This window comes from Indicator indicator, chromosome 23, assembly GCF_027791375.1.
Source record: "Indicator indicator isolate 239-I01 chromosome 23, UM_Iind_1.1, whole genome shotgun sequence".
Lineage (NCBI taxonomy): Eukaryota > Metazoa > Chordata > Aves > Piciformes > Indicatoridae > Indicator > Indicator indicator.
Window position 1 is genome coordinate 9,529,136 of NC_072032.1, and position 14,950 is coordinate 9,544,085.

The 14,950-nt window shown below is 39.4% G+C and overlaps 1 protein-coding gene across 2 annotated transcripts in view; it reads left to right on the plus strand.

The window, feature by feature from the left end:
- The first annotated feature begins 815 nt into the window (after positions 1–815).
- Positions 816–14,950, plus strand: part of JAKMIP1 (janus kinase and microtubule interacting protein 1) — a 64,515-nt gene continuing 50,380 nt past the window's right edge. Inside the window, exons 1-3 of one of the 2 annotated variants that reach the window (XM_054391597.1) lie at positions 816–978; positions 6,017–6,511; positions 14,723–14,932. In XM_054391597.1, the coding sequence (XP_054247572.1) occupies positions 850–978; positions 6,017–6,511; positions 14,723–14,932 (834 nt within the window). In that variant the 5' untranslated portion in view covers positions 816–849. The remainder of the gene's footprint in view (positions 979–6,016; positions 6,512–14,722; positions 14,933–14,950) is intronic. The other variant, XM_054391598.1, reaches the window with a different exon arrangement.

Here is a 14,950-nt window from a genome sequence, read left to right on the forward strand (position 1 = left end):
TTCTTTGTCTGCCATTGATATTCTCCTTGAATAGTACATAAAGTTCATTTAAGTAATTGAATACATTTTAAGCTTAAAAGCATGCTGAGAAAGGAAAGTAAAGTTGAATACTTTCATGTTCTGATTAGAGCATTTCCAACAGTACCAACCCTGGGCATAATTAGTTTATATGTGTGACATTTTTAAGAAGAAATTTAATTTTTTTTTTCAAGTTTGGTGACACCTTTTGCATATATCCTGATGCTGTGAGACTTGATGATAATTATGAATAACAGAATTAATTATAACTGATACAGGATAGAGTACTTTCTTCTTGCTACAGGAAATAAACTCTTCCCACTGAAACACCACTGGCCTCAGTTCATTTATGGTTGTCCCTGTGCTTCTTGTGAATCATGAGCAGGGACCAAGTCAGGTGTTGATTAAGATGACTTCTGTTTATATGATGTATTCATCATAACTGTAAAGAGTTTTATTCCTCTGGGCATCAGATTACAGTGGAAAGACTTTAGATAAGATGGTGAAATATTATGTAACTTCTTTTCTGATATATTTCCTTCAAAGTCTAGTACACTATGCAATGTATTATGTGCATCAAGGAAGTTTGTTGTACTGTAAAACCAGATGTTAAGTCTTGATGTTAGATTCTGCTCAGTCCTTTAGCCTAATTCTGTTCCCACTGCTTGCTTTCTTTCAGGACATGAGAGATTGCTCCCACAATGGCAGAGGTTTGCTTGAAAGATTTTGTTGAACGCTACAAGACTCTTAAATGCTAAAAGCAGAAGGCAGTAGCTGGTAGCTCTGTGTGCAGCAAAACAAAAAAAAATATTTTAAACTTCAAAAATAATTATGTCAAAGAAAAGTCGTGGCAAGGGAGAGAAGTCTGACACAGAGATGGAAGCCCTGCAAGCTGCCAACGAGGAGCTACGAACTAAACTAACAAACATCCAGATAGAATTTCAGCAAGAAAAAAGCAAGGTATTTATCTCTATATATTTTGTGATCATTCTTCTTAACAGAAGCACTGTTAGGAACCAGTAGAGATTGAACCTCAGCCTAGTTCAGTGTTAAAATGCATTTACATTAAAAGGAAAATGTGAGAAAGAAGTGAAATCAGAAGAACCACTGAGGAGCTAAAATTGGTGCCAGCTGGTGCCAAATGGAGTAAATAGCCCCCCAAACATCCAGTCACTGAAATCTGTACGCAGGGCAATACAAATGCCACTAGCTTAAAGGCAACTTAAGTTTAAAGGTGGCATAAAGGGAACAAGGGAGTTGTGTGTTTGATCTGAACACTGAAAACTGCATGTTGGAAAAAGAAAAGTCTGCAAAGTCAAACATCAGCACCATATTCAAAGCATGCCACTTTAAATGGCTGTGGAGAAGGTAAATTATCTGGAAATCATCTGTGTAAGAGTCTTGATTTGATATGCTGAGGCTGTATGTGCCATTGCTCTGAGCTGTTCAGTGATGCATCCGATTACTAATGAAACAGACCCATCAATATTTATCTATCTGGCATATGCCCAACAGGTATTTGAGTAATGGAGAATACATGTATTTAATGTGTAGGTGAATGTAAAAGAGGCAACTGCAGCCAGAATGCTCTAAAAGCCTACTTGAATACACAATGCAGCCTATAGTAAATTCTGCAGCATGTGGGAGTACATTTCTGGGATGATGGGGGGAAGAAGACTTCAGTCTCTTTCCCACATCTTTGCTGTGCTTTTTTGCTCTAAATCATTTCACTGGAGTTGAGTTCTGTAGTTTGTTTCCCACCATCAGGGAAGCAGGCTGCTCTCTGTGCAGCACTTATATAGGAAGCCTTGACAGACAAGATGAATAAATTAAAACAACATAGATTTTTCTCTTTAGACTTTAGTTTAAAAATGAGTACCAAAACCAACAGAAGTGACAGCTTGGTACCAGAAAAGTAAAACCACTGTGCCTAGAGAATTCTAAATAAATTAGATGCCTTTGTAGGAACAGAGGTAAGAATGTCTTGAAGCTGCTATAGCAGGCAGCTCTGTGGCCTGTGGGACATAAAGTGTATTAGGAAAGGTAACAAACTCTTGTGGGGCCATGTCATTGAATTTAATTCTCCTAAATTATTTTGTCCCTCATGTATATGCCTATGCTAAAGATTTAGCTGAGGAAGAACCTTCTAATTTATGAGAGACATAAAAAAAGAGGAAATTAGTGTGAAATTAAAAAAAAAAAAAAAAGAAGAAGAAGATAGCATGTCATACTGCTTTATTTACTGGGGTTTAAAAAAGTTATATGGAGGATTTATGGCCAGTATGTGTGGAAGGACTCTAACTACAGCTGCTGATTTGAGAATCTACACATACTGAAGAAATACATGAATGAATGTCACTCCAGTCTGCTATGTAAGGAATAAGAAAGGAGCCAGTAACTCACTGAACTATGAGTAGTATACTAAACAGCAAGGAGGTACTAGGATTTTGGGAATGAAATATGGCCACCCCCTTGGAAGAGGGAAATGAATGATGTCCTGCTACTACTAAAAGGCTGCACACCCTGTTGGGTAGGTTGTTGCCTGGCAGCTGTTGAAGGGTGTTTGAATTCAGCTGTTCTCTACACTTGATGTGCAAATGTAAATTCTCAGTGCTTAAAATCATTAAAACAAGAGAATGTGGGGCATCTGTCAAATAGTGGATAGTAAGTAACAAAGTTATTAAGAATAAATTTGGCAGAGTCACTTCAATCAGAATTCAAAATCATTAAGTGAGTGAATATGCGAGACATGATAATGCAGCTTCTAACCCAAGTAAAGCAGACCCTGGAGAGGAGTGAGACACCAACAGACAGTTATTATGCAATGATTATCATTAATTTGAAAGAATCCATATTAAAGTATGATCATGGAACCTTTTAGATAGCATCATGTTGGAAGAGGTTGGCAGATAGCATGGTGGAAGAGATCCTGCAAAACCCGAATGTTACAATGGAAAATTCTACTCAAAACTGTAGTAGAACCTTTAAAATGAATACATTTCATCAAATTTATACATCTAAACTATTTAAATCCAGAATAAAAAGATGATCACTGGAGTCTTCAGAAGTTTCTAGGGGATCCAAATATAGCACAGGGAAAAGAGATAAATTTCATCCATGCAAATTCAACTATAAACTCATCTACTTGTGATAGTAAGTAAATAAGTAAGTGGCTTAGCTTTGTTATAGCATCATAGAATGATTTGGCTTGGAGGGGACCTGTAAAGATCATCTAGTCCAACCCCCATACTATGGGCAGAGATGGAAGAGGCTTAAACTCATCTATGGAATTGGGTACCCTAATGCATACACTGAAAATTAATGCTGCCCACTATAGGCTTGGAATTAAAAGTCATCCCACTGGAAGAACTAACACATGGATATCTCCTGCAGATAATTCCCAACAGCCAGACTTACTGTTTGGGGAGAAAGATATTTAAATGAATAACTCTAGCTATCTTTGTTCATAAAGGTATGTCATGTTATCTGAGTCATCTTGGAATAGAGTAACAGTATCTCTGCAATAAGAAGCTGCTTCTGATGGTGTCTGATTCAGAGCTGTTACCTTTTTCACAGCTGCAATTATAGTGCTCTCCCAGCTGGTTTTTGTCCACAGTGCATCTAGATGATTACTTTCAAGAAAATATTGATTCCTGCTCCACCCTGTCTTCTTTCTGATTTTATTTTATCATATTTTTAAAATCTAGGGTAATTTTGAGTTGCTTAATTTTCTAAATTACAGTTCAGAATATCAGATTCATAATGTCTTTGGCCAAGGAAAGTCTTCTGTCCCTGCTCTCTGAATACCTCAGGTGAAGTTCAGACTCAGTACATCTGTGGTCAGTGCTCTGGGTTTGATGAGTAACATTGTGGCTTCATTTTGTGGTCACTCTTAAATTTAAACAATAATCTTGATTTCATTGACTGAGTTATATCTGAGGCTTTTCTGCTTCCTAAAGCAAATACACAGAAGTGTCTATTTATAGCCAACCTGCTTTCAATAAGCACAATAGTGAAGGGTTCTGCACCTTTCCTGAACTATCATTATTGCTTTTAATTAACACTTTAGTTTTAACTGCAGAATCCAGAACCATGCAACAATTTATTTGTTTTCATTATATTTTTATAGTAAATGACAACCTGAATATTACTAGAGATCTCCCATCCTTTCTGCACTGATCTGAGGCAAGCTGCAATTCTGTCTTAGTATAGCATGAATGAAATGCATTGTATGACTACAGATCCCAGCTTTGTGCAGCACAGATGCAAGCACTCTAGGAATATTGTGACAGTGACTAACATCCTGCTGCTTGGTAGCCTCCTTTTACCATGAAACACTACTTGGTACATATGTTTGTATTGCCACTCAAGCTTAAAACACAAGTCTTTGAAATCTCTGCCTCTGATTTTGCTTTAGATGAGAATTACATGAATGGGGGCTGTGTTTTGTGATAGGGCTAGTAGAATGATTTTACTGCCCCTATGCATGATGAAATACATGTCTTTCTAGTATACAGTCATTGAGAAGCAAGCTTCCTTTTTTTTTTTTTTCTCCTTTCTTTTTCTTTATTTTCTTTCTTCTTCCCCCCCCCCCCTTTTTTTTTTTTCTCTTCTCTTTCTTCTAAATGAATCCCTAATCCCACGTGGAAAAAGCATTGCTTTCCATGCAGCCTACCGAGTGTCATTTTATAATGAAGTGTCCTCACAGTGGGTATTACTCTAATAGGCTGTAAGACCTTTCTCCTACTGCCTCTCCAATCTTTAGAGTCACTGGCCTATATTTTTGAAGTGTCTGGAGTCTGTGAATAGTCTCAGGTTTGGGATGTCCTGTCTGAGGCCCTTTGAGTAAACCTGATTTTTTTCAAGAGGCCAGTTCTTTTATCTAATAAGGACTTCTCCATTTAAATAAGTAATTAGGAAATCCCAAACCAGTATATTCCCAGCATCAACACAATGTGAAGCTGAAGGACATGGCTTAGCACCAGTCTTGGCAGAGTCAGATAGTGGTTGGGCTTGATCATCTTGAAGGTGTTTTCTGACCAAAACAATTCCATGATTCTATGATTCTCTTCTCTGTTTCGTTAATTTTCCGTCTGCTTGTAGGGTGCAGTAGAGGATTTACGGATAAGAGAAGTCTGGGATGGTTGGTGGAGAATATAAGGAAAGAACTAGATTGGGTGCTGCTTGGTTTTATTTTATTCCCTGAATCTGTGAGAACTCCTTTCCAACAGAACATTTAACAGTGGTGCCCAGTAACAGGAAAAGAGGTAACCAGCACATATTTGAACCTAGGAGGTTCCATCTGAACATGAGGAAGAACTTCTTTACTTTGAGGGTGAAAGATCACTGGAATGGTCTGCCCAGAGAAGTGGCAGAGTCTCCAGTTCTAGAGTCATTCAAACCCCACCTGGACACTGCCCTTTGCAACCTGTTGAGGGTGAACCTGCTCTGGCAGGGAGGTTGGACTAAATGCTCTCCAGCGATCTCTTCCAACCCTACCATTCTGTGATTCTGTGATCCCCATAGCAGATTCCTGCACATGAACTTTTTCCAGCCCTTTTTCTCTGGTTGTTTACTGGTGTTGGACATGTCAGCTATGCAGCCTCCATTTTTAAGTATTCAGAAGAGTTTTTAATAATGTTTTCCAAAATCTTAGAATCGTAGAATCAGTTAGGGTTGGAAGGAACACAAGGATCATCTAGTTCCAACCCCCCTGCCATGGGCAGGGACACCCCACACTAGATGAGGCTGGCCAGAGCCTCATCCAGCCTGGCCTTAAACACCTCCAGGGATGGGGTCTCAACCACCTCCCTGGACAACCCATTCCAGGCTCTCACCACTCTCATGGGGAAGAACTTCTTCCTCATGTCCAGCCTGAATCTCCCCACTTCCAGCTTTATTCCATTCCCCCTAGTCCTATCACTACCTGATATCCTCCCCTGATGGCTTTTAAAAGTGTGGAGGCACTTGCTAATCAATTTTTACATTGATGTTCTAGGTGGGTAAACTGAGAGAGAAAATTCAAGAGGTTAAACAAGAAAGGGAGCAGGAGCAGCACAAGCACACTGCCTATGTTTCTGAACTGAAAGCCAAGCTCCACGAGGAGAAAACGAAGGAACTTCAGAGCGTCAGAGAGCTACTGATCCGGCAGCACGAGCAGGAGGTAGCGAGAATGGTGAAAATCAAAGACGGCGAAATTCAGCGCTTGCAGTCGACAGTCAACGTGCTGCGGGACGGGGCGGCTGACAAAGTGAAGACAGCGCTGCTCAGCGAGGCGAAGGAGGAGGCTCGCAAGGCGTTCGACAGCGAACGGATGAAGCTGCAACAGGAGGTCTTGGAGCTGAAGTCTGGCAAAAAGCAGCTGGAAGAAGCTCTGAACAACATTATGCAGGCGGACAAAATGAAAGCTGCAGACCTGCGCACGGCTTACCAGTCCCATCAGGATGAGACTAACAGGATAAAGCGGGAATGTGAGAGAGAGATACGCAGGCTGGTAAGTTCTGGTGCATGCTTGCTTCAGTTTAGAGAAGGCATTAGTGTGTTGCTGTATGTGCCCATAAATACCAAACCACCCTTCTGCAGTGGCATCTTTCATCAGTGCAGGCCACTATTTCTGCTGCTTGCTCTTCCTTACAGCAAAGATGAACCTTGGCTCTATGCAGCAATATGCAACCAAATCCAAAGCTTTATGTTTCCCTAAATAGAATATGACTGAATCAAGGCTTTCTGGGATGAATTTTCTCAGCAGATCAGATAGGCTTTTCCTTTCCCACTTGTTCCATTATATTTTCTTACAAAGCCCTGCTGACAACAGTCAGGCATTGCTCAGTGAGCTAAGCCAGAACACGTTGGTGAGATGGCAAAATTTACTTCTCAGAGAGCTTTTATATTTATATTGGAGGAAGCAATTGTCCTGGAACAAGGCATCTTTGTTTATTCCACATCAGTATCCAGGTCATTTGATTTTAAGCATTATTGCCTTTTAATTTTTTTTAATTTTTAAAAATTATTACTAAGAAAACTTAGGGCATAGGACAGCAGGCTTTTTTTCATGCTTCATCAAACCCTAGGATGGGGTTTATGGCATAGCACAGATGGCAGATTGTGCTGTTTGTATAGAATCAAAAACCAGGCAGTATTTCCCAACAGAAAGTGCCCCAAATATTTCATATTATTCATCTCTCTAATATGTAAAGGACCTAAGATGGGCTGTATATAGTAGTAGAGAGAGTTCATCATCAAACAATACTTTTGTTTGCTACCATTTTATTTTCTGTGTATATCTGATTGATAATCTTTCTAACCTAGCAGTAAAATAGCCTTGGAAATAAAATCTGAAATTAATAAGCATGATATTTATCATATATTTATCATATATCAAACACCAATTTGCTTCAGAGAATATTTTACTGGTTGGTATGAGTGTATGGTATCAGCTTACCTGAGTATATCCTTTTATTTCTTGCATTCCTTAGGAAAAAAATTATGATGAGGGCAAGTTACAAATGTGTAATGGGTTTAATGGTGCTGATTTTCTGTCTGAGACAATGAAATTTTTTAATGCAGTTAATATTTGTACTTTAAATAAATTGGATGTTGATTGAACCTCAGGGGTATCATTTCCTTGATTAATTAAAGACCACTGCAAAGATTGACAATGTGAGCTTTGTTTAAGCCTAGTTTTGTATTTTGTTCTGTATTATAAATGTAGAATTTGAAAATCATGCCACAGGTAATTTAAAAAAGTGTTGAAGCGGAGAGAAGGTCACTGCACTGTAATGTATTTTACTAAAGAATAGTTTCTGAATAAATGGAACCTTCTCAGAGGAGGTTACCTCATCAAGAAATGGTGAGGTGAGATAACATAGCAGTGCACCTCAAATTTTGTCATCCCAAACTGCCCCAGTAAACACACCTGCACTGTTTCTTTGTAAAGGAAACTCTTCTCTTTCAAGAGTAAAAGCTTTCATCCTGCTGTGGTGTGAAGGTGGTGAAGGAGGGAACTCATTTTCTGTCTGGCACAAAAAAATCCTATGATTCAGAATTTTGATGGGAGCATTACTGAGCATCTTCTACTCAGGCTATCTAAAAAGATGGGTGTATTGGGAAGCATGTAAATATCTCCTTTCCCATCCCCAGCTTTGGAAGAAGCATGCCATGGGCTTTCACTGAAAATATCTGTATCTTTCACCACTTCTGGGGAAGGACAGAGGAAAATCATCAGGAACCAAGTGCTGCTTGTAGTATCTTGACTCCTTGTAGATAATGAATTTCAGTTTTTTCATTAAGTTTTGTGGTTTGTTTTTATGAAAGAGAAGTGTTTCTTCTAGGGATTCATAACCATTTAGGCAGTTATTATTGCTTAAGGCACTCTGGGGCAAGGTAAAAAGTACTACAGGCTTCCTAGATGCTGCTCTCTTCCTCTGAGACAGCAAGTAGGATTGTAGAATCAGATCACCAGGATATTTCCTTCTCTCCTCCTCCTTCCATTTTAATTAGTGCAGGGGGAGTTTGCCTTCAACTGCTGATTAACCATATCAGCTGTGGATTTGGAGTACTCTGTTGGTTTAGTTCCTACCCTTGTGGGATGAAATGGGAAGGATGTAGCAGGCAGTGCTGTTAATATTATCACAGTTCTGTAACTGAGGTTCAATTAATGTACCTTTTTTGTATGTCGTTTGTGGTTTATGGTACTGTTAAGAAGCCAGCATCTTTGGTATTGAGGGGCTAAATGGGCTGGTCCTATTGCAATTCAAATTCAGATAGAGTAATTCACTGTCTGTCTGTCTTGTCAGACTCGGCTGATTTATTTTGCATTTTAGATCACAGGTTGGTTTTGCAAATGCATTTCATATAGATATTGCAACTCAAAATAATAATAATAAAAAAAAATCAATATTTTTACCATTGATTTGAATACCCATGACTACTTTGAGTAAAATCTTGGAGTTTTTGGCTTGCTGTCAAAAAAAAGAAAAATCCAACACAGTGAGAAATGAAAAAAGCAAAATCCGTTGTCTGTGAAAATAGGGATACAATTAGATTGGGTGCATAAACAGCCATGCTTGTATTGTACCAATGTCAGTCTTTTAGAAAGATGATTAATCAGTTTTAAGTTTGGTTTTGCAGTTTTGAATTGAGCCATGAAAGATTCCCAATAAGCCTGAATGCAAACAAGACTGAAAGGGGAAGATAGTACCACTAATAAGGGAAAGTAAAAAGAACTGTTTGTCAAAAAGTATAACACATTTTCCTCTGTGCAGGGTGAAATTATATTGGAATTTGTCACTTCCTCTAAGTGACTTACAATAACAGGGATAGAAATATTTTCATTAAATGAAGGAATGCTTGTGGTTATTAATTTTATTCTATTTTTATTTTATTTTATTTTCCCCCCAAAAGGAAAATATATTCTGGCTGTATACATGCACCAGCACGATGTTCTGCCAGCTAAGAAACAGGAAGTAAAAATAGCTGGTAACATCCTGGAAAATGAGAGGTGTTTTAAAAGTAAAGTGAGAATTTTGAGAATAAGGGAAGAAAGCAAGAGCTTCTATTACTTATTTTTCCTCAGCCAATATTTTCTGAGTAGTTGAGTCTGAACAGTTGGACTGTTCTGTCAATGTGGTATGAAAAGTACAGGTTCAGGCACTTAAAACCAGAAATCACATTATTAAAATCAGCAAATGGGGGAAAGAAATCAGAAATAGCAAACTGAAAAAATAGTCTGCATGAAGCAAAGACCTTAGGAGGATGGAGCCTGGCTTTTCTCAGTTCACTTGTGCAGTGGCACATACACATGAGTTCTGATTCCCTAACAAAATCTTGACTTTAGAGACTGGAAAGCTGAGTTTTGAATCATTGAAGTGTGTGGAGTTGTGCATGGCTGGGCAGATCCTGCTGTAGCTTGCTTCTTTCAGCCCCTTAACCCCACATGTATTTCACGCACAGCTGCTGATATCAAATTGTAGGCTGCTTCTCTGGATTTTGCCATCTGTTTGAGATGCATGTTTCAGCTGCATTCCAAGGCTGAGCTAGTCTCCTGCAAAGACCCTCCACCACCTCCAGCATTCTAGGACTGCAAAAAATACTTTGCTTTCTGTCCTCTAAAGATTTATGCTTGTCCTCTCAGGAGCTGTCAGGGCAGCATTCCACCCAGGACTTGGTTTTTTTTTTTTTTTCCTGAATTAAGCAGATCTAATGAAACCTTTTTATAGTGCAGGCTCAGCATTTTGCATTTAATCTTACTCTCTTCTAAGAACTCTTTTATGGTAGGTAGGTCACAAATCTGACTTTTATATCTCTTTGCAAAATATAGAACAGTATTAAAAACCCACAGAAATTACACATGGTGTGGCACATGGACAAAAATCTCCTGAAGTTTGCATTACTTAGAACTTCTAGATTTTCCATCTCTTTGACTTCTTGTTCATTATAGCTCTGCCAATGAACCCTTGTAGTAGGTAACAGGAGAGATCCAGTAGTAGAGGCTGTAGTCAGGTACAATAATGCAAGGTGCTTTTAAGAAAGATGTGAGGTGTTCTGGGATTGCCTGCCCATCCGGTATTTCTTGTATCATTTATCAAAACTTTTAATATATACCTTAGTTATGAAATCTACACACTTAAAAATATATATATATGGGAAAAAGTATTGGAAGAAAAGTATTTACTGGGTTTAAAAAAAAAGAAATTTATAAGACATGCCATCTACCTGTGTCTGTGACCCCTACTTCTTCACTGGAGGGCTGGCATCTTTTCATAGAATCATAAAATGGCTTAGGTTAAAAGGGACCTTGCAGATCATCTACTCCAACCTCCCCACCATGTGCAGGGTTGCCTCTCAACTAGACTCAACTGCTCAAGGATCTCATCCGGTCTGGCCTAGACCATTCCCAGGGAGAAGGCATCCACAACCTCCCTGGACAACCTATTCCAGAGTCTCACCACCTTCATACTGAAGAACTACTTGCAAAGATCCAGTCTAAACCTACTCTCCCTCAGCTTGAAACCATTTCCCCTTGTCCTACTGCTGGACACCTCCCTCTGCAACCTTCCTGTAGGATTCCTTCAGGTATTGGAAGGCAGCTATAAGGTCCTCACAGAGTCTTCTCTTCTGTAGCCCGAACAACCCCAGTTCCCTCCTGCTATCCTCATAGCAGAGGTGCTCCAACCCTTGGATCATCTTTATGGCTTCCTCTGGGCTCACTCCAACAGCTCTGTGTCCTACTTGTATTGGGGATACCAGAACTGGATGCATGTTTATTTAAATGGGTGGCCTTGTGAGAGAATCCTGACACATGGTGTAGAGAATGGTTGAACATTTAATATAAAGATTAATTCAGTTTCTTCTGGAGAAGAACACTGTAAAATTTTCTACCAGTTGGCTAGGAGATAACTGTGATAAGGATGGGTAAAGAGGAAGGTCTTACATTTGTCAATGCAGCAGCTGGCTTTTTCCACTTTGAAAACTGAGTATGTCAGTGCCTTGATAGATCCAGCTTTTAATTCCCTGGGAATTTCTCTTTCAACTTTGTGAGAGGCTAAAGTTCCCCCAGAGGTCTCTGACTTTCTTTCACTGTAGCTATTGAAGTGTGGGATAATTGGCAGGGGATATTTTTTGCGATGGTTGGCTTGGTTCTGTTTCATGTTTAATAAATATTGTTAAAACATTTATTTCTGCTCAGTTCTCTCAGCTGTTAGGAGGCAGTTAGATACCTGTTCTTAAGCAACTGTAATTTTGACACAGGCTATAATGCTGGCTCTTCACTGATATAATGCAGGTAATTGCTGTATTCAGCACCTAACATTTGACATAAACCAAAACCCATTAATTAAGAAATTATGTTTTAGAAAGTCATAATTTTAACGTAGAGTTCCAGCAGTACTTATGCATTCCAAGGTGATTTCTCAGTAATTTTCCTATGCAACTGCTTGTGGATGATCTTATTTTCTTTAAAATCCTCTTTCACAGTGTGTTTCTGCTACTTTTCTTGTCAAAGCACGCAATTAAAGATGTGTCCTAACCTCTAACCTGGAAATATGTTGCTCCACTGCCTTCCTATCTCAGACTTTTGTTACCAAATTGTACCATGCTTAATCGCATAAAGAAATATCTGGATACTCTAAAACACTTTAAAATCCATGCCAACCAGAGTGTAAAAGAGTTCATATGGCTCTTTTGTACTGTGTAGCTACATAGGGTGGGCAAATTTGGTTTTAAACTGAGGAAGCAGCCTCCTGGAAGGAATTTCTGGGACATTACATATGATTCAACTTAGAATCATTAAGGCTGGAAAAGACCTTTCAGATCATTGAGTCCATGTGTAACTCAGCTATCATGACCACTAAAGGATATCCTGAAGCACCACTTCTACACAATTCTCAAACACCTTCAGGGATGGCAACTCCACCACCTCCCTGGGCAGCTTGTTCCAATACTTCACTACTCTCTCAGTAAAGAAGTTTTTCCTAATGTCCAATCTAAACCTGCCCTGGTACCACTGAAACCCATTTCCTCTCATCCTATCACTAGTTACTCTAGAGAAGAGACCAACACCAGCTCCACTACAACCTCCTTTCAGGTAGTTGTGAAGAGCAATAAGATCTCCCTGTAGCCTTCTCTTCTCCAGACTAAACAAGCCCAGCTCCCTCAGGCACTCCTCATGCCATGCCCTCCAAACCCCTCACCAGCCTCATTGCTGGTGTGCTTTGATCGATGGAAGTTTGTGTGAAGGGTGGCAGGGATGTAATTTCACTGGTCACTTCTGTTCCAAAAGATCTGTTCTGCTACGCTTCAGTAAGCAGCAGTCCATATAAAGATTAATTTCTTCTTCCTTCCCACTGCAGAACCTGTGTCATTCCATTTACCATGCAAGTTGTGTGAATATGAAGTGTATGAATGCTGCTACTAATTGAGTAATGACAATCAAGGCTGCCTGTATAACTTTGGTTCTTCCTTGTTAGGTGTGTGCCTCTCATGGCCAGATTCCTGTCTCAGTGACATGGATGTTCAGTGTGAACACCTGTGTAGCTGAAAGCGAAGCTGTCCATGGGATTTAGTTACAGGACATTTTTCCCTCCCGGAGGGGCCCTGATAGATCACTGTGCATGACAGATAGCATTCAGTAAACGAGGCAGCTGCTTAATTTTTGTCATTGCTCTTCACTTCACAATCCCTCTGAACCCCTGCATGTTGTAAATTCTTCCACTAATGCAATCTGCATTCTTTTCCTGCAAGTCCTTTTTGGCATACCTGAAAGTCTCACATATCTGGGTTAACATACTGGGAAGGATTATACCTGTTTACTGGATGAGAAATTGAGATCCAGCAACCTTCCCAAATCAATAAAGAAATATTCATCAGAACCAATCTTCTTAAGCTCCAGTTGGAACTTTAAAGTAGCCTTTATTCACTTCAATACTGACCTTTTTATCTTCAGTCATGGCTTGACTGGGTTCAGCAGGCATCTCCTGCCTCTCAAGTTGTGTACACAAACTAATGTCACACACTTTGTAGACTGTGAAAGGAGTAAGGCAAGAATCCTGAAGCAGCAGATTGTATCTGATGGTGTCATCTGATTGTGCATCACTCAGATTTAACTAAAAGTTAGTTCTAACATTGCCTCTTTTTCCCCCCTTTGAGTGTAAATAAAACATCTATGGATATTGTACTTTAATAAACAGCAAATGTATGATTTAACAATTTCATGGGTTTTTTTAATTTTATTCTTTCAAATAAGATTTTGGAAATAAGGCTATTATTATGCCATGAGTTTATGCTGTCCAAGAAAACATTTTAATAAAACTGAAGAAGGTACAGTGCAGTTCCAAGAAATATATTGCTAACGGTTAATATTCTTGCTAAGAAATCTGTTTCTACAGTAGCTGCTGCAGATTGTCACTTCCTCTAGCACTTGGAACACTACCAAAGTGAATTTAACACTGAGGCTGCAAGGAAAAAATCCTATGAGAGCTGCAGCAGATCGCTGCTAGCAGTATGCTTTATTTGGTAGGGGATGTATGAACACAGATCAGTAGCCAAAGAGGGTGGTTAAGAACTATTTCTTCCTACCCTTTATTCTAATGTTCTGTGTGCATTTGCTTTTTTGCTGTACAAAGACTAGTCCTCATTTGAATCTTGTAACGCATAAGGGCACACAAAACATACAGGTATGCTTAAAAGTTTAAGTTTAAATTTGTGTCTGTCTGTCTGTCTGTGTGTGTTACTAATTTTTAAATGTCTGTGAGGAGATTCACCATGGGTCTTTTTTCACTAATGAAGAGGGAGTCCACATGAGGCACAATGTGTGTGGCTTAAGCTGTAAAACAGGTGAGTTTTAAAGGGTGCATTTGTCTGGTACTGGCCCTGTGAAGGGAGATTTTTCTTTTGCTGTTGGAAGTGTGTACCCTCAGATGAAGTGGATGATTTGAGTGTCTACATATTCTGTTTTGGTGTATGTCTCCATCTGGTTTTGTTTGTCTCTTGAGTTGAGGCTGCACAAAGCAAACTTATGATCAAGTGAAGGCTGAAACTTTTTAAGGGGAGGGGAAAAGGCTTCAGAGGAGATGTCTTCTCTTTAGCAACCATAGTTTCTGTGCTGGTGTAGTTCTGAGAGAAACAGAACTTTTTTTTTGCAGGTTTGCATGCAGTGAAACACTTGGAGATGTTACAGAAACTTCCTCTTTGCTTTGTTTCTTTCCAGATGGATGAGATAAAAGGCAAAGACAGGGTGATTCTGGCTCTGGAGAAGGACCTTGGTGTCCAGGCAGGCCACACACAGAAACTGCTCCTTCAGAAAGAAGCTCTGGATGAACAGCTTGTTCAAGTGAAGGAGGCAGAACGATACCACAGTAGTCCTAAGAGAGAGCTTCCTGCAGGAGTGGGGGATATCTCTGAACTGATGGGAAGCCCGGTAAGAAAACTGTGTTTT